This window comes from Pseudonaja textilis, chromosome 9 (genome assembly GCF_049901715.1).
Source record: "Pseudonaja textilis isolate UNSWEBS1 chromosome 9, rPseTex1.2, whole genome shotgun sequence".
NCBI lineage: Eukaryota > Metazoa > Chordata > Lepidosauria > Squamata > Elapidae > Pseudonaja > Pseudonaja textilis.
Genome location: NC_141998.1, coordinates 3,221,135 through 3,238,735, shown reverse-complemented (window position 1 = coordinate 3,238,735; position 17,601 = coordinate 3,221,135). Strand labels below are relative to the sequence as shown.

Here is a 17,601-nt window from a genome sequence, read left to right as displayed (position 1 = left end):
TTTTGGCTGAGGAGACTCCTGACGTTCTCTCTGGATCGTGATAACCAGTGGTGGGATTCCAATAATTTCGCAACCGATTCTCTGCCCTGATGATTTCTTCCAACAACCAGTTTGCAAACTTCTCGGAAAGTTAACAAACGGTTCTCCCGAAGTGGTGCGTCCTGGCTGAATCCCACCACTGGTGGTAATCACAGCTGGGGGATTGGTGGGAGCAGTGGTAGGATTCAAATTGTTTTACCACTGGTTCAGTGGGCGTGGCTTGGTTGGCGCGCCTTGCCTAATGCTGGTGCATTGCTTTCCCCACACCAGCTGAGACGTGCAGCGCCGATCAGCTGAGAGGATAAAGAAAAGCACAAGGGCAGGTGGGAGGGACGATCCTGCACTTTTCCTTTTCCTCTCAGCTGATTGTCAGCTTTTTTCCTCCTCTCAGCTGATCATCAGCTTTTTTCCTCCTCTCAGCTGATCATCAGCTTTTTTCTTCCTCTCAGCTGATCATCAGCTTTTTGCTTCCTCTCAGCTGATCGTCAGCTTTTTTCCTCCCTTCAGCTGATGTCAGCTTTTTTTCCTCCTCTCAGCTGATTGTCAGCTTTTTTTCCTCCTCTCAGCCGATCGTCGGCTTCTTTTTACTACCAGTTCTGCCAAACCGGTCTGAACCGGTAGGATACCACCACTGGGTGGGAGTCTCCTCTTTTCTCATCCTTGCTGGGGAAAGCAAAGGGAGCTATTTCCTATCCACTGAAAAGTCTTTGAGAAGGTGCAGTTTAGACCAAGAGACCCTTGGTGACAGGAGTCTCAAAGACGCTTTGTCAAAAGCCAAATAATTATGTGTTTTTCCCTTGAGAAGAAGTTTTGCTTCTTGTCTAAGCTTCTTCAGTTGACTGGATGGGGAGGGGGGGTAGAAAGACTATATTTCTTTGCAGTCGTCTGGTCATTAGTGCTCTCCCTGAGAGTTCCTGTGGCTACACCTGTGCCCTCGGGGTCATCTGAATCAGAGTGTGAATGGCTATAGGAGCTTCTTGGAGATAGGGAATATTGTAAGCAGGAGGTAGATGGTGTCATTACACAAGGGTGGACTTCAAAAATTTTAGCAACCAGTTTTCTGCCCAGTTGCTGCGTGGTGTGGCCATGGTGAGTGTGGCCTAGTCGGCCTTCTGCACCATGGTGGGGGGGCTGTTTTCACCCTCTCCTGTCTCTGCAAGCTTTCCTCAAGCCTCCAGGAGGGGGAAAGCAGCCTCCCTGGGCTCTGGAGGCCCTCCGGAGGCTGGAAACTTCCAGAACTTCTGGGAGGCCCATTTTTTGCCCTTCCCAGGCTCCGGAGGCTCTCCAGAGGTCAGAAACTTCCAGAACTCCCAGGAATCCAGTTTTTCTCCCTCCCCGGGCTCTGGAGGCTTTCCTCAAGCCTCCAGGAGGGCAAAAATGGCCTCCCTGGCTCTGGAGGCCAGAAACAGGCTTGTTCCCGGCCTTCCGGGAGGCCCGTTTTTCACCCTCCCCGAGCCTCTGCTCTGTATTTACCGGGGACCAAAATGGGCCATGTGGGGACTTCCTGGGAGGGGAGGGATGGGCAGGGGCAGCCAGGGATGGGATTTGCCAGTTCACCAAACTAGCTATAAAATTAGCTACCCATTAAGCTACCAATCTGCCCAAACAGCGACTGAGAATCTCCATAGACACCCTCCATAAGAGTCTTTCCCCTCTGTTAACTCCGCTTTGACTTTACCCCTTCTGGTCCAATTCAACTGGTGGAGCTGTGGAGCACAGGTAGCCCCCAAAGCAGCATAAATATTCAGCATCTAAGAGCCGTGGTGGCACAGTGGTTAGAATGCAATTATTGCAGGCTGATTCTGCTGACTGTCGGCAGTTTCATTGGCACCGGTTCAAGGTTTACTCAGCCTTCCGTCCTTCCGAGGTTGATAAAACGAGGACCCAGATTGTTGGAGGCAACAGGCTGACTCTGTTAAAACTGCTTAGAGAGGCCTGTAGAGTTGTACATAAGTCTAAATGCAAACTTATGGGTGACTGGGAGGGAGGTTAACCCCCAGGAACACAGCAAGACAAGCCTGGGTTTTATTCCTCCCCATTTCGTCTTCTTCTTTTCATTTTATTATTAGTATAAAAATATTTGTACATTTTCGTCAAATAAATACATTTTAATAACAAATAAATTACAATTCAGGGTGGGTCAGCTCAGCTGGGGAAATAAGGGAGCGTGTTCCTTTATGTACATAGTAGTGTTTTCAGGAAGGAGGAAAACGAACATCCGGTGACGGTGGAATGGAAAGCATGCAGGATACGAAAGGGGGTGATGGACCACGCAGACGATTTCAACGTGGGGGTTGAAATGAATGTAGGGAATTGCATGCTCCCTATGGAAAATGGGAGGGCAGGAGAATCCGGTTCTGTTCCTTTCCTGAAAAAGCACAATTCTCTTTCTCACTCTCCCGACGCGGATTGTAATCCCACGATACCTTTTAACCCCGATTTCAATGACATTCTGGACATTCGCCCAAGACGGGGAACCCTAAATGCACCGAAGGGATGCCAGGCTTGCACATCGTCCCAAAACGAACCAAGGTGGCCACCAAACCGATTCACCAAGTTGGATGACTGACATCTGCAAAGGTCTTTGCTTAACCCAGTGAAGCACCTTGGGTTGAGAAAGTCCTTCTCTCTCCATCTCTCTCTCTCTCTCTCTCTCAGCTTCTCTCTCTCTCACACACACAGAGATAGGAACAGAATTTCACATGTGTTATGATACTGAAGGATGCCGAGAACGTAATTTGTGGGATGGAACATGTGATGGTACTTGTTTCCCTTAATCCGTCCGCAGAACACCATTGCGGGCATGACCGAGGGTGCAAATTGCACCCATAAAATGTCTTGTGGTTGCGTGCATCCCTTCAGGAAAGGGGGCACTACGAAGGAGACAGGGCAGAGGATACAAAATAGCCCCGATGGCACATTTTGGGAGGGAGGGGTGTGTGTGTGTGTGTGTGTGTGTGTGTGTGTGTGTGTGTGTGTGTGTGTGGATTCTCCTACCTGAACCACTTTTCTGCCAAGGGAATGTGCAAGGCACCGGCAGAGCGGGTGCCACGTGGGACTGACTCCCCAATGCTTGCCTTCCTTGGAATCGCCCCAGGCAACCTCTTCCTTTGCACGTGGTCCAAAGAAATCCCCAAAATGGATGGGATCAAAACATCGGGGTGCCTTTTATGTTTCGGTGAAGATGCGAGGAGAGTTTAAGGGGGGGCAAAGAGGCACCTCTTTAAAACTGCTGAACAATTGCTTGGAAAGTTTTTACCTCCTCCCTCCTACTTTAGGGACCTCAGATCTCCAGAAGGACATCAGGACCAAGAGTTCCTCACACACACACACACACACACACACACACACACACACACCAAAGGTGTCTCACCTGCTGCTGGAAAAGGAAAGCTCTTGGGTGGGTTGAGTGTGCCTCTCTTTTACACACTTCTAAACGTGGCCGTAAGAAAGGAGGCCAAGCTATGGCTAAGAGTGTTCCTCAGCCCCCAACGTATCCCTTTCTCTTTGGTTGAGTTTCCCAACGAACACCTGGCCTCTGGCTCCTTAGGACGCCCACCTTTCTGAGGTCCCCTCCCCCCCCCCCCCAAAGTGGTCCTACTTTGGGACAGGGACTGATTTGCCCTCCTCCTGGGTCCCCTACCCTTTTGGGAAGAATCACTACTGCAGAGTCCAACTCTTGCAGTCAAGCCAGGAAGAAGAGAGAAACGTGGCAACCCTGGCAAGGAAGCCAAACGCAACCATGCCACGGGGAGTGATGCTCCGGCTTGCTTTTCACACAACCGTTTCAACCCCCATCCCCACGCGGCTGGATCAGAAACAGGGCAGTGGGTTCGGCTCAGGGGGTCTCCCTGCCAAAGGCAAGTCTCAAAGAGGCTCAAACTCAACATCCAAGAGGAAGGAACGAAGACCACCACTCACAAAGTCCCGGAACAGCCCCAAAAGGAAGCACAGTGGAGAACACTGAACAAGGCGGGGTGTGCGTGAGGAGAAAGGGGTCTTCTTGGCAGTGTGTATCAAAATCGTGGATGTGAGGAAGCCTGTTGCAAATGTGTCCAGAGTCTTTGTCTTAAAAAGAGTCGTTTTGGCGGCGGGCCGTGACCCTGGCCTAGGAGATGAGGTAGTTGAGTAATTGGTCCAACAGGTCCACAGGGCAGCTCATACTGAAGACTCCTCGGGATTCGAGTCGGGCAGAGCTTGTCTCTGCTTCAACTTCCGACGCAGCTCCTCGGCCAAGTCACTGTAGTCCGGCCGCTCCTCGGTGCCCAAATTGAGGCGGATGTAGCCGTTGGAAGATGAGCCGCGGATGTTGCTCAGGTTGATGCGGTTGGGCGAGTGGAGCTGGGGAGACTGCAAGGGTTGGCCGGGAATGCCATTCGTGGTGGGCGAGGGAGTGGTGCCCCCGTTCTGGCAGACGGCGTGACCTGGGACGATCTTGAGGGAGCCGTCTGAGTAGTAGTAGCTGGCGGGGTCCCAGAGCTTCTCGTCAGAGTCTGAAGTGGTGCTGGGAATAAAAGTGGGGCTCTTGGGCTCTTTGGGCATCTCGATGGGGTAGACAAGGGTGCTTTCAATGGCCTTGGAGCCTTTCTCGCGCTCTTCTTTCAGCCTGCGCTTCAGGGAGAAGACCACAAGCAGGAGAACCACACAGATGGCCGAGAGTGCAATCACCACCACCCAAACCAGGCCCAGGTTGTCCAAGGGAGCCCGGGTCTCCAGTGACAGGGCGGGGTCAGCCAACACAGTGACCTGGTAACTCTCAGTCATCAGTTCATTCATCTCTTCCAGCTGGATGCACTTATACAACCCAGAATGCTTCAGGCGGATGTCCAAGACAATCAGTGCCTGAAGATGAGCATCGTAGACAACCGAAGCTTGGCTTGCCGCCAAATCCTGCCCGTTGAAGGTCCACAAGGCCTTAGCGAGGTTGGAGGTGAGCTGGCAAGGTAGCACCAGGTCCATCCCAACCATGGCGGTGATGTTCTTGGAAATGAACTTGGTCCCTGAGGAGGAGACAAGTAGGAGACAAAAAAAATGGACTGGGGTTAATTCTATCGACATCGAGGGAGATCCTAACAGTTCACAAATTCTGTTTTGTTTTGTTTTTTTAAAATTAAAAAGATTTCAAACTTCAGCATGCATGAGAAGTCCTGAAAATGCGATTGAAAAACCTAAACCAAACAAAGGAAGTCTTTAGCTCAACTGACAAAGGCGCCTCGTTTTTCTTCATGGTGGACACGTGACAGCAGGCACACTCAGACTTTCCTGTCCTTTCCTTTTTTTAAAAAAAAAAAATCCCCTGAGCTGCAATGAAACAAGCCTTCCTTGTACCCAGGATTCGAAACTTTGCAAAGAACTTAGAGAAACAGGCGTTCATTATTTAAAAGCAACGATATTGTGGGTTTTTTTTAGTCCGCTGGGCTCCAAAATATCTTACGGTCCTTTACAGCCAAACATCTGCCTTTCCTTTGGGGGATACCAACTGAGGATGATGAGATCTGAAGTCCAACTCATCTGGAAGAGGGTAACTTGGGAAAAATTGCTGAACGCCTTTAAGGCGGTGGTTCCCAAATTTTCTGGCTTGGCGGCCCAGCAGAGGGGAGGGGAGGGGATAGTTCTGTGTGACTAGCAGGCACGCACACGAGTGTGAGCAGCTCCATTGGCGCAAACAGCGGGCACTCACCACTTGTGTGATCTGGTTCCGAATGAACCAAGGCCCGGGCGGTTGGGGACCCCTGTTTTAAGGTCTAGAAATTGTTTCATAAAACAAATAATGGAATAGAGTCCAAGGCAAGATCCACAGACCTCAAGAAGGTCTGTATTCATATTTCAGTGTAAAATGACATTTTTTAAAAAAAATCCAGCGGATCTAATCTGGAGACATGGTAGGTAGCAGTAAAGCTTCTTTTCCTGGGAATACCAGGTTTGGCTAAGAATCTGTTTGAAAGGAGGGAGATTTAGAAGTTAGAATAGAGCTGGAAGGGACCTTGGAGGTCTTCTAGTCCAGCCCCCTGCTCAGACCTATACAGTCTCAGACAAGTGACTGCAAAGTGTCTTCTTAAAAACTTCCAGGGATGAAGTTTGAGGGTCTAAGAGCTTGGTCCTTGAAAAGGATTGTTCAGGGACTACACACGTTGGCCGTGACGTAACATTATTTTCACTTAAATTTAGACCATTAATGGAATGTCATGTTGACTCATGTCATGCCCACCCCAGTCTAAAATCCGAGGAGGAAGACGAACAGCTGACAGAGAGCGGGAGTGTGGCTCCATTGGCTGTGGAGGAAACTGGGGAAGGGCAAAGTCCGGCTGGGCAGAGCAGGGAGAACAAGGGGGAGGGAATTCACAAGAAGACCCAGGCCCACCCCCTCTTCATCCTAGGGCATGCAGAGAGCAACGTGGGTTGCATGGCTTACAGGGGAGGAAAGGGCCCTGATCCCCTTCATTGGCCACACCTGGGAATGAGAGTTTAAAAGAGATGCAGGCTGAGTGTGGCGTCTACTGGGAACAAAAGTGAGTTTATCTTGTGTTGACTTCGGTTATTTGCGTTCCTGGCATCCTCCCAACCTGCCATTTCTTCACGTCTGGAATTCTTGCTCCTGCCCTGCCAGACTAATAACCTCATTTTGGCTTGATTGGACTTATAGTTACAGTTTGTGTTGATCATGTTTTGGACTTAATTCTCTGCAGCCAAAGGCTGTTCCTGGGAGAGTTTTTCTCCAGCCCAGAAGGTAACCAGGACATTTGGGGGCAAAGTTGGAGCTAATAAAGGGACTTTTATTGATTATCTGACTGTGTTGCCTTTGTGCCACGCCCCTTTGGGTTATCACAATTCATATCAGTCCTTCACAACAGACCCGACTAGAAAGTCAAAGCCATGCAGGCCTCTACGGTACTATTTTTTATTGTAAAATTACAGTCACAGAATCTTGCAAGTCTCAATGCACTTCACTGCCTCCACCCCTTATCTTCATGCGAATTAAGGAAGGTTTTTGTCTGAGATGCTTTCTCAAATTACATTTCTGCCCTAGCCTCAAATTTCTTTTATCTGATTGTTGTCTTGGTTACAACTCTTCTTCTCGTTCCTCCCTGTTATTCCTTCTAACCATCACATCTCCAGATTTAGATTATCTCTAGAATTTAACATTTTCTCCTTTGGGGTCTCCATGTTAAAAATGACAGATTGGGGTCCATTCTCAAGAGAAGCTGCGGAGATGCCACCAAGTTATATGGCAATCCTGTGCTTTGGTCTGTCAGGGAAGGTGGCAACTGAGTTTGATCTTGGTGACCATTTTTTGTCTCCTATGGCTTCCTGGCTTCCTTGATGGGTGCAGTGCTGCTGGGCAGAGCCATAAACATGAAAATACTTTCCTTGTGAATTATGTCGTCAGGGTAGTGTAGATTTAAATAAGCAGGGATGTTGGTTGTTATGGAGAATGATTTGTACCACTGAAACATTCTACACTTAAATGCCTTTTAGAGCTCTGGAAATTTGCACAATTACATTGCCCAACTGTAATCAATTATTCTTCCATGTCTGATCCCATTACATCATTTTAATGGGTTGTTGTGACAACAAAAAGGAGATTATTCTTATGGTCTAGGCTGGCATCAAGCTAAGATCAGTTGAACTCTCTCTCTCTCTCTCTCTCTCTCTGCCTCCCTCCCTCCCCCTTGGGGGGTCTGCACTGTGGGGGAAACTCATCCCCTTTTTTTCAGCATGTTGTGCAACTTAAAGACTGTGGTGGTTTAATCTTTGCATTTGGAAGCCTGAGTTGTGTGTATTTGTAAGCATGTTGTATGAATAGGATTTTAGAATAGAGATGGAAGGGTCCTTGGAGGTCTTCTAGTCCAGCCCCCTGCTCAAGCAGGAGAACCTATACAATCTCAGACAAGTGACTGTCCAGTGTCTTCTTAAAAAACTCCAGTGATGGAGTCCTCATGATTTCTGGTGGCAAGCTGTTCCACTGGTTAATTGTCCTCCCTCTTAGGAAGGTTCTCCTTAATTCCAGGTTGCTTCTATCTTTATTTAATTTCCAACCATTGTTTCTTGTCCTGCCCTCCGGTGCTTTGGAGAATAATTTGACCCCCTCTTCTTAGTGGCAGCCCCTCAAATACTGAAATACTGCTATCATGTCACTCCTAATCTTTCTTTTCCTTTCCTTTCTTTTCCTTTCCTTTCTTTCCTGTTCCTTTCCTTTCCTTTGAATCCAGCTCTGAGATCCTTTAGCCCAGCCAGAGAGTATACAGATGAGTTAAGACCTCCTGTTCCAACCGTCTCTGATCTGAGAAGGATCCCATTTGCTCGGCACAACGCCTGTCACTTTTAATTATTTTTATTATTCCACTGTTCTTTCCTACCGCAAGTGAACATTGCTTTCTCTCTAGGAGCAGCTTCAAAATACGCACCAGCAGCTTCCCACTATAGTGCAGGCAGGTGTTCTTGTCTGCAAGGATTTAACACTTGGGCTTTGCAATTTGAGACCGAAGGCAATAATATTCCTCCTTCTCCCATGAAGAGGAAGAACAAGGAACAGCTGCTGTCTGTTCCCATAAGCACCAGGGCTCCGTTCAGACAATCCCACCGTGGCCAGCCGCGATCACCTCCAGTGTGCCTCCCACCCGGCTCCCACAGAGGGTGAAAGTGACAGCCTGTGAACGCTAAAGGCTGGGCCATATCTGTCCCAACAATGCAACCACTGCTATCCTCGCGGAACATACAACCATTGTTCCCACCAGTCTTTGCTTCCTTCCAGCATCTGTTCATTTCTCCGGTTGGTAGCACTTTGGAGCAATTATTGTTTCCCTGCTCTGTTGAATAGAATATATTTTACTGGTGTTATCAGCTCCACCGACGGGAGCCTTCCATGCCCTGCGCAACTACAGGTTGACTTACAACGGTTCGTTCAGTGACTGTTCAAAGACAGCACGGAGCAGTGGGACTTAACCAGTGGTGGCATTCAGCCGGTTCGCACCGGATCGCGTGAACCGGTGGCAAGGATTTGGCATGGGTCACCGAAGTGGTAGTCAGTTCTGGCTGGCCACGCCCCTGACCCAGTCGCCCTCCTGCCCGATGCTCACTCACCCTGCCCGCCTGATGTTCACCTAAGGTATTTCTTGTTTTCCCTCCCAACAATCAGCTGTGCATGGATCAGCTGTGCATGGATCAGCTATGCTGTATGCCCTTCCCGTTATCTTTTTTCTTCCTGAGCCTCAGAGCCTTAGGGGAGCAAAAACGCCTCCCCTAGAGGCTCCTCTGAGGCCCAGAAGGCCCCCCAAAATGGGTGGGGGCTGCAAAAAAGGGAAAAAAAAGAATAAGCCACACCCACCCAGTCACATGGCCATGCCCACCAAGCCACGCCCTCAGAACCGGTAGTGACATTTTTTTTTTTAATCCCACCACTGGACTTCACGACCGTTTTTCAGAATTATGACCTCCGCAGCATGCCCCTCTGAACGTGGGATCAAAATTCAGGGGCTTCCTATCTATGACCGTTGTTGTGTCCCAGGGTCCCCCTTTGCGACCTTCTCACGAGTGAAGTCAATTGCGGGGAAGCCGGGTTCGCTAAAACGACCGTGTTGCTCGTTGAAGAAAGTGCAGTGATTCAGTTATTAACGGCGGTGGCAAGGAAAGTCGCAAAACTCGCTCAACGAACATCTCTTGCTTTAGCCAGAGAACGATTGGAGCGGCTCAATGGTGGTTGTAAGTCAAGAACTACTCATATACTGAAGGGATTCTGAAACTGATTAGCTTGGCTTCTCTGAGAACTGACGCGTTTTTGAAATTGACAAGCCATTCCGGGACAGTATTTCTCCATCTTGGGGCAACTTTTAAGATGCATGAACTTCCAACTGGTTTCCTAACTGGCTGAAGAATTCTGGGAGTTGGAAGTCCATACATCTTAAAGTTGCCAAGCTGAAGAAACTCTGATCCAGACTATCCTACCAAGCATCGCAACTGTATTTTTAAAAATTCAGGAAGCTTTAAAAAAAAAAACATTTGCATTTGTATTTCAGGACGGAGGCTCGAATGGGATGTGCCCCTGCACTGGGGATGAATATGACCACTCTGGTTTTATGTGGTTAGGGTTTCTATGATAATTTTATAAATGATGTTGGATATATTATCGTGGTTCATTGCACAGTCATGCAGATGTTTAGACTGGGTTGGGTATTTTTATCCCAAGGACCTGGGATAGGCTGATGTGGATCTGTGATGGTGTTAAAGGTCTCGTCACAGGATGTCAGCTGTTCTAAAGTAAAGCTGCCTTTTGCAATTGACTGATAGTGATTTTTGTCAGTGCCGACAATGTGCTGTTTTAGGACTGTTTTCAAGGAGCATCTTCCCTTTCTTTTGCCACAGCTGTATTATTATTATTATTATTATTATTATTATTATTATATCTTTAGTGAGATTCACAGAATTTGGGACTGGTTGGTAGCTCAACTGGTTGGTACCTAAAGAAGGACCTAGGAACTGTTCAGGTAGCGTCAGAGGATATAAGCTGTTCCAAGTAGGGTGGATTTTTTGTAGAATCAGGGTATTCAAGTCTGAGAAATTCAGGATTTCCAAATAGCGAGGCAGTCCTTTAGGTATTGCTCCAAGGGCTCCAATTACAATAAGACACAATTTCTTTTTCCAAAGTCGCTTGACTTCAATTTGTAAGTCCTGATACTTTGTGATTTCTTCTTGCTGAATGTCTACAATTCATGCATCACCAGGTATTGCGAATTGTAGACACGCAACAAAAAAAGAAAAAAATCACAAAGTATCGGGACTTACAAATTGAAGTTGTTATTGTAGTTGTTATTGGTATTATTGTTATTGTTGTTTTTATTATTGGTTAATCTTTCATGGGATTCACAGCCTTTGGGGCTGGTTGGTAGCTCAACAGCTCGAGTCCTAACCAAGGACCTAGGAACTGTTCAGGTAGCGTTGGAGGATATATTATTTGTTGCAGACTCAGCCAGATGTTCAGACTGGATTTGGCATTTTTATCTACCTACTGAGGAGTCCTATTATTATTATTTCATATTTTGGCTATAGTAACTTTGATTTACTACACTGCTACAGACAGTATGTTTTGTCGGCACGCGTTTAGAGTCTGGTGATTGAAGGGTCTTAAAACCACTTGCAATAAACAAAACAATGCATTTAAGGGGAAGACAGGCAGACAAACAGAATGCAGGAATATGGGCGGGATGCTTCTTTCCCCAAGGAGCTATTAGACAAAACAACTGCCTTCCTTTAAAAACAAAAACTACTTCAAATCAGCAAGAATAAAAGATTTAAAGCACATCTGCAAATGGAAAACTGAACTTAAAAGAGAGGGAGGGAGGAGACGGAAAAAGAGATTGAGAGAGAAAGAGAGATTGAGAGAAAGAAAACGAGGAAAAGAGATTGAAAGAGAGAGAGAGAGAAAGAAAAGAAATTGAGAAAGAGAGAGGAAAAGAGGTTGAGAGAGACTGCGAGGGAGATTGAGAAAGTGAGAGAAAGAGATTGAGAGGAAAAGAGTGGGAGGGAGAGAAATAGAGAGAGAGAGCGAAAAGAGAGAAAAAGAGATTGAGAGGGAGAGAAAGAAAGAGATTGAGGAAAAGAGAGAGGGGGAAATAAAGAGAGAGATTGAGAGAGAGAAAGACAAAGAACTTAAGAGGGAGGGAGAGAGAGAGAAAGAGGAAAAGAGATTGAGATAGAAAGAGCGATTAAGAGGAAAAGAGATTGAGAGAGGGAGGGAGGGAGAGAGAAAGAGAGAGAGAGATCAAAACTCACAGCCGCCACTGAAGCCTGCGGCGCAGAGTTCTTGGTTGCTATGAATGTGGAGCACGTTCCTGTTCTCTAGTTTATGAGGTATGAGCCTGCAGCTTGCGTTTGATGCGCAGGTAATACTATGCGGTATTGTCTGCCATAAGTACCCAGCCACTGTGAGAAACCGGTTGCAATCACAGGGCTGCGTGCACGAGAGGCTACACTTTTGATCCTGCCCAGAGTTCATTCTGTCTCACTCCGCTAGACACGCAGAGGACCTCTAACCACTCCTCTTCCTAACCCACCGCATGGAACTGTTCACACCACAAAAGGCCCCTGCGTTGGTGTGGACTTCTAGATAGGGCTGTACACAGCGGTACGCAGGGGTTCAGGAGAGCCCCAAGCGAAGATTCGGTGCATTTCGGAGAACCCACAAACCCCACTTCTGGCTGGCCCCACCCACCCCGCCCTGCCCCTCCTAGGAAGCCCCAGGAAGCCCGTTTTGGATACAGGTAAGTGCAGGGCATGCCCTGAGGCTTGAGGAGGGCAAAAAACGGCCTCCCGGAAGTTCAGGAAGGCCGGAAATGGGCCTGTTTCCAGCTTCCAGAGCGCCTCCAGAGCCCGGGGAGCCCGTTTCTATTCTCCAGGAGGCTTAAGAAAAGCCTCCAGAGCCCGGGAAGGGTGAACCCCACCCATCCACCATGGTGAAGGCCAAGTAGGCCATGCCCATCATGGCCACGCCTACCCAGCAACCAGGTAGAGAACCCTTTGCAAAAATTTTTTGAAGCCCGCTCCTGCTTCTACTGTGTTTCTCCAACAATACGGCCTCCACCAATAGGAAGGCCCAGCATGTTTTATCAAATTAAGCCCCTCCCCCCAAATTAAGACCTATATTAAACATGTGAAATGGGGGGCGGGGGAATGGCAGGGGGGGCTTGCCATTAGGAAGTAGTTTTGTTGCATACCCGGATATGGTGCTGCCTGTGTTGACTTTGGCATTGGTGGGGCACTTCGTTTCAGGAGACCTTCCTCCACCATTGCTTTCCCTTCTCCCTTGCTGCTGCAGCGTTTAGAGCAACACCGCAGCATTTGGCGCAGCCACGCGCAGCCAGACAGGGCTCCTCCCTGCAACCGGAGCCTGGCAGAGACACCCGGGTTGAGGCGCTCCTGTCGCCGCCTTCCCTTCACCTTCAAAGGCAAAGCCCATTCTTTTAAAAACGATGCCCTACTACCAGGACGACAAAGCCTCCCCTGCCTGAGAGGGCAGCCCAACGACACGTGGGGAGGTGAATCTCCCGGGGCCGCAGCACAGGATCGGCCCACCCCGGGAGAAGCACCTACCCGCCATCCCTGCCTGGCGCCGGGCAGAGTGCGAAGAGCTTCACCCAGGGCGCCCAGCGCAGCTGACAGGCGGGCCCTCCTGCCCGGCAGCGGAGCTCTTGCCAAGGCAGCGAGCTCCTCCCTGCTGGACCCTCTGCTCATCCCATCAGGGCCGTGCCAGAGCTGTGCGGGCTGGCAGAGCCAGGAAAGCGAGCTGCGGGTGTGCGCCTGCCTGCCAAGTGAAAGAGCTGGGCCGACCCAAGCTTGAGCACTTCTTCCAAGGTGGGCCGATCCTGCGCTGCGGCCCTGGGAGATTCGCCTCCCCACGTGGGGTTGGGCTGCCCTCTTGGGCAGGGGAGTCTTTGTTGTAGTAGGGTGTTGTTTTTGAAAAATTGGTTTGACCTTTGAAGGCAAAGGGAAGGCGGCGACAGGAGCGCCTGAAGCCAAGTCTCTCCACCGGGCTCCGGTTGCAGGGAGGAGCCCTGGCTGGCTGCACGTGGCTGCACCAAACGCCACAGCGTTGCTCTAAATGCTGCGGCAGCAAGGGAGAAGGGAAAGCAACGGTGGCGGAAGGTCTCCCGATACAAAGTGCCCCACCAACGCCGAGGTCAACATCCAAGCTATCGCTGCCCGCCCACATAAGGATGCAAAGTGGGGGGGAATTAAGTCACTCCCGAAAAGACGGCCTAGCCGTTTTTCCGGAGGTCAAAAAAATATAAGGCTCGGCCTTATTTTGTGAGAAACACGGTAGATATAAATACTGAGATTTTCTCAATGTTTCTTTTTTTAAAAAAGTGTTCCAACTCAAAAGCCAATCTCCATCACAGTCCTTGAGCTAGCTTTTCAAAAGGCGCCATTGTGTTGATAAGAGCTTCAGGGTTATCTTTTAGGGCCCTCAAGACAATAGGCATAAAACTCTCTTCGCCTACACACACAGACAATCAAATAGGAGAGAGTGCAGTGAAAAATAATCAAACATTTGTTTGGAGGACTGACCTGGTCTGGAAGAACGCAAGGGACTACATATCATGGGTTCCATTCCCAAATCTTGGAACAATATAGAGGTCCTGTAAAAGACCAAAAATATATATATATATATATATCCATCCTATGATTTTCTGGCGTGTGAGAAACAGAACAAGGCTAGGCAACAGCCCTGAGGAATAATTTAAGGCAATCCAACCTTGGCTACTTGAAAGTGGGTGGACTTCAACTCCCTTGTGTTCCCCAATGCTGGCTGGGGAATTTTGGGGAGTTGAAATCCACACATCTTCAAGTAGCCAAGGCCAAGAAACACTGATCTAAGGATTAGAAAAATCAGGACCAACACTGGACTCGCTGTCGGACCTGCCGCAATTCTGAATAAAATTGGCTCCATTCATTGAGAAAGGCATAGTTTATTAGAGATCAAATGGATTGCATTCGTGCAATTAATTGCTGTTTTTTGTAACCTCAGTCAAAGAGTAGTTTGGTATGTGGCCTCCTGCTTCTCCCAGCTGAGTGACCTTGAGGGAGCAACTTAAGGAGATACAAGGGTTGCTTTCATTTCCCCAAGCATCCCTCCCTTGCCATAGTTCATGGCAGTCTGTCACCCACCCAAACATTCCCCTCTCCCAACAGTTCGTGTCAGTCTGTTACCCCACAGTAGCGGAGTACAAGCAACCGTAAGGTGGCAGCAGGTCCAAGTTCCCTGTTCGAACGCACCATTTAGCATTCAAAGGGGACAGCCTTATTTAGAAAGGTCAGGTTTCTAGACCTTATGGTTACGTAAGGAAGCAAAAAAGCTCTGTAAACCGCCCCACCTACTCCATCGTGTCTTACCCATCATATGCATCAATCCGGACGCAGCGGCTTCCGTTCCAAGTCCAAGCGCAGTAAGGATCCTTGGCGAGAATACAGTCGGAACAAGTCCGGTACTTGCTGCAATTAGCCACGGGGACCTGGATGACTTGTGTGTTGGAGCCAATAAAAAGGACTCTCTGAGGACAGAAAAGAAGGATTACAGGTCGTCCTTGCTTACTGACCGAACACTTAATGACTGCTCAAAGTTATGAGGGACCCCTGAAAAGATACTTGGGATGGGATTCAACATTTTGATAGCTGACCCCCATCGCCGCAATCATCCGTCCCAATTTGGTCCATTAGGAAAGAAAGATCCATATTTAGCCAAAAGTACCGCCTGCTTTACTAAAGTTAGAAGTGGTTGCAGAAGAGGCAAAGCCGGATCTGAGATTTTCACGCGCAAAGGATATGCTTCACTTTCCCTTGCTCCTGGCCAACCCCCTGGTTATCTGTCAATGTCCAATTAGTTGTTCACAAATTATTGGGGAAATGGTCCCAGTCTTCTTTTTTGTGACCTTGAGACAGATGGTACTTCTCATGGGACAGTCTGGCTCGGTTTCGTCCCGTCCCGTCCCGTCCCTGATGTCAGGCTGTCAGCTTGCTAAGGTGTGTCGCTCAGCAGAATGGCAAACATGACATGATCACAGTTTGGGCACTCAGCTGGCTCAGCAGCCCACGTGACCATGATTTAGAGCTGTGGAAGCACAGTGGTCAGAGCGAGGTATTGCAGGCTACTTCTGCTGACCGCTTGCCAGCTGCCTGCAATTTGGCAGTTCGAATCCCACCAGGCTCAAGGTTGACTCAGCCTCCCGTCCTTCCGAGGTGGGTAAAATGAGGACCCAGATAGTTGGGGGCAAGAGGCTCTGTAAACCGCTTAGAGAGGGCTGTAAAGCATTGTGAAGCAGTATTTAAGTCTTAAGTGCTATTGCTATTGTCCTTCCTTCCTTCCATCCATCCATCCATCCATCCATCCATCCATCCATCCATTATTTCAGGCTGACTCTGCTCACTGCCAACAGTTCGATCCTGACTGGCTCAAAGATTGACTCAGCCTCCCATCCTTCTGAGGTACATAAAACGAGGACCCAGATTGTTGGGGGCAAGAGACTGACTCTGTAAACCGCTTAGAGAGGGCTACAAAGCATTGTGAAGCGGTATATAAGTCTGAGAGCTATTGCTATTGTCCTTCCTTCCTTCCTTCCTTCCTTCCTTCCTTCCTTCCTTCCTTCCTTCCTTCCTTCCTTCCTTCCTTCCATCCATCCATCCATCCATCCATCCATCCAGTATTGCAGGCTGACTCTGCCCACTGCCAACAGTTTGATCCTGACTGGCTCAAGATTGACTCAGCCTCCCATCCTTCTGAGGTGGGTAAAACGAGCACCCAGATTGTTGGGAGCAATGTGGTGTATCCAATAAATTGCTCTTTGAGGAATCTACCTGCCTCGGAGTTCTCCTTTCAATGGGTGGGGTGGAATGCTGACACCCAGACAGTGCCTTAGCCTGTTGGGTGACCCAAAACATCACATTAAACCAGTTGATTCACTTGGGTGCAGCCATGTGAGGGGGAACCGAACCATTCTGCTAAGCCACCTTGGCCTTGGGCGCAGCATATTCTGTGAATCTGGGTTCTCGGCTGCGCCTTCGCAGTTCCCGACAAGTAACTTTCTCCTCTTCTCCAGTGGCTTTCGTTCCACCAGATCCTTATCACCAACAGGCGCCTTTGCATACCAATGATCAGAGATAAGCTAATGGGTTTAACCTGCTGCCTTCATTCTGGGTTGGGTTGGTGAGGAAAAGCCTTGGGAGGAAGCATCAGTGCTATCTGACATTTCAACTTTATCTTAGGTCTCAATTTTCCCTAGGAGTGTCTGCAGAGATCCACCATAACACCTCAGGGGTGTGTCTGAAGGCATCCTCACACAACCACAGCCGCTGTATTTCAACTTCTTGGTAAGTCTGGTGCGACGAAACGCGTGGCACATGCGCCACGACATTTCAGTGCACAGGTCAGGCTACCAGCTTCCCTCCAGAGCCCCACCCGCGGATCTTCCATTTCCCCCCACAGCACCAGGACTTCTGATTCTCCGGGTGGCCAAAGACTAAGAATTCTGGAAGCTTTGAATTTTGGAAGACTAGGAATTCTGGACCATTCTTACCTTTGGGACAGACAACACCAGGCTCTTGATGGGCTGGGCTTCCTCAAAAACTTGCAGTTCTTCTATGAGATGGACACCTGAAGACAAGGCCACCGCCTTGTGCAACCAGCCATTCTCTGCACAAAAACCAGACCGGGAGACAATTCAGTGACTTTAAAAACTTTCTCCTCCCTTAGGAAAGTTCATCGCTTCATGGAAAACACCAGCTTTGCATACAGAATGTCAACCCCAGCATCTCCAAGAGGGTTGAACGAGTTCAGGAATGGCTGCTAGTCATGGGCTGGGAACTCAAGGCTAGCTAGACCAAGTTTTGACTTAGCAGAAGACAAGCAAGAAAGCGAGACAATATGGAAACCATTTGCTGTTCATAGATTTGACTGCTTCCCTGTATCATCTTGATTTATTTATTTTTTTAAAAAAATGCTTTTAATGAAAGGTAGATGCCCTCAGGAAGAGGTGGTCCCATTGAGCTTTAATGATCACAACCATCCCCGTGAATTGC

At 48.7% G+C, this 17,601-nt stretch overlaps 1 protein-coding gene across 1 annotated transcript in view; it reads right to left on the bottom strand.

The window, feature by feature from the left end:
• Positions 1-2,062: 2,062 nt before the first annotated feature.
• SEMA4C (semaphorin 4C) overlaps positions 2,063-17,601 on the bottom strand; it is a 90,885-nt gene continuing 75,346 nt past the window's right edge. The window contains exons 12-15 of the mRNA XM_026715109.2: positions 17,100-17,215; positions 14,923-15,080; positions 14,098-14,168; positions 2,063-5,039 (exon numbers count right to left, since the gene is read on the bottom strand). Coding sequence (XP_026570894.1) covers positions 4,198-5,039; positions 14,098-14,168; positions 14,923-15,080; positions 17,100-17,215 — 1,187 coding nt within the window. The 3' untranslated portion in view covers positions 2,063-4,197. The remainder of the gene's footprint in view (positions 5,040-14,097; positions 14,169-14,922; positions 15,081-17,099; positions 17,216-17,601) is intronic.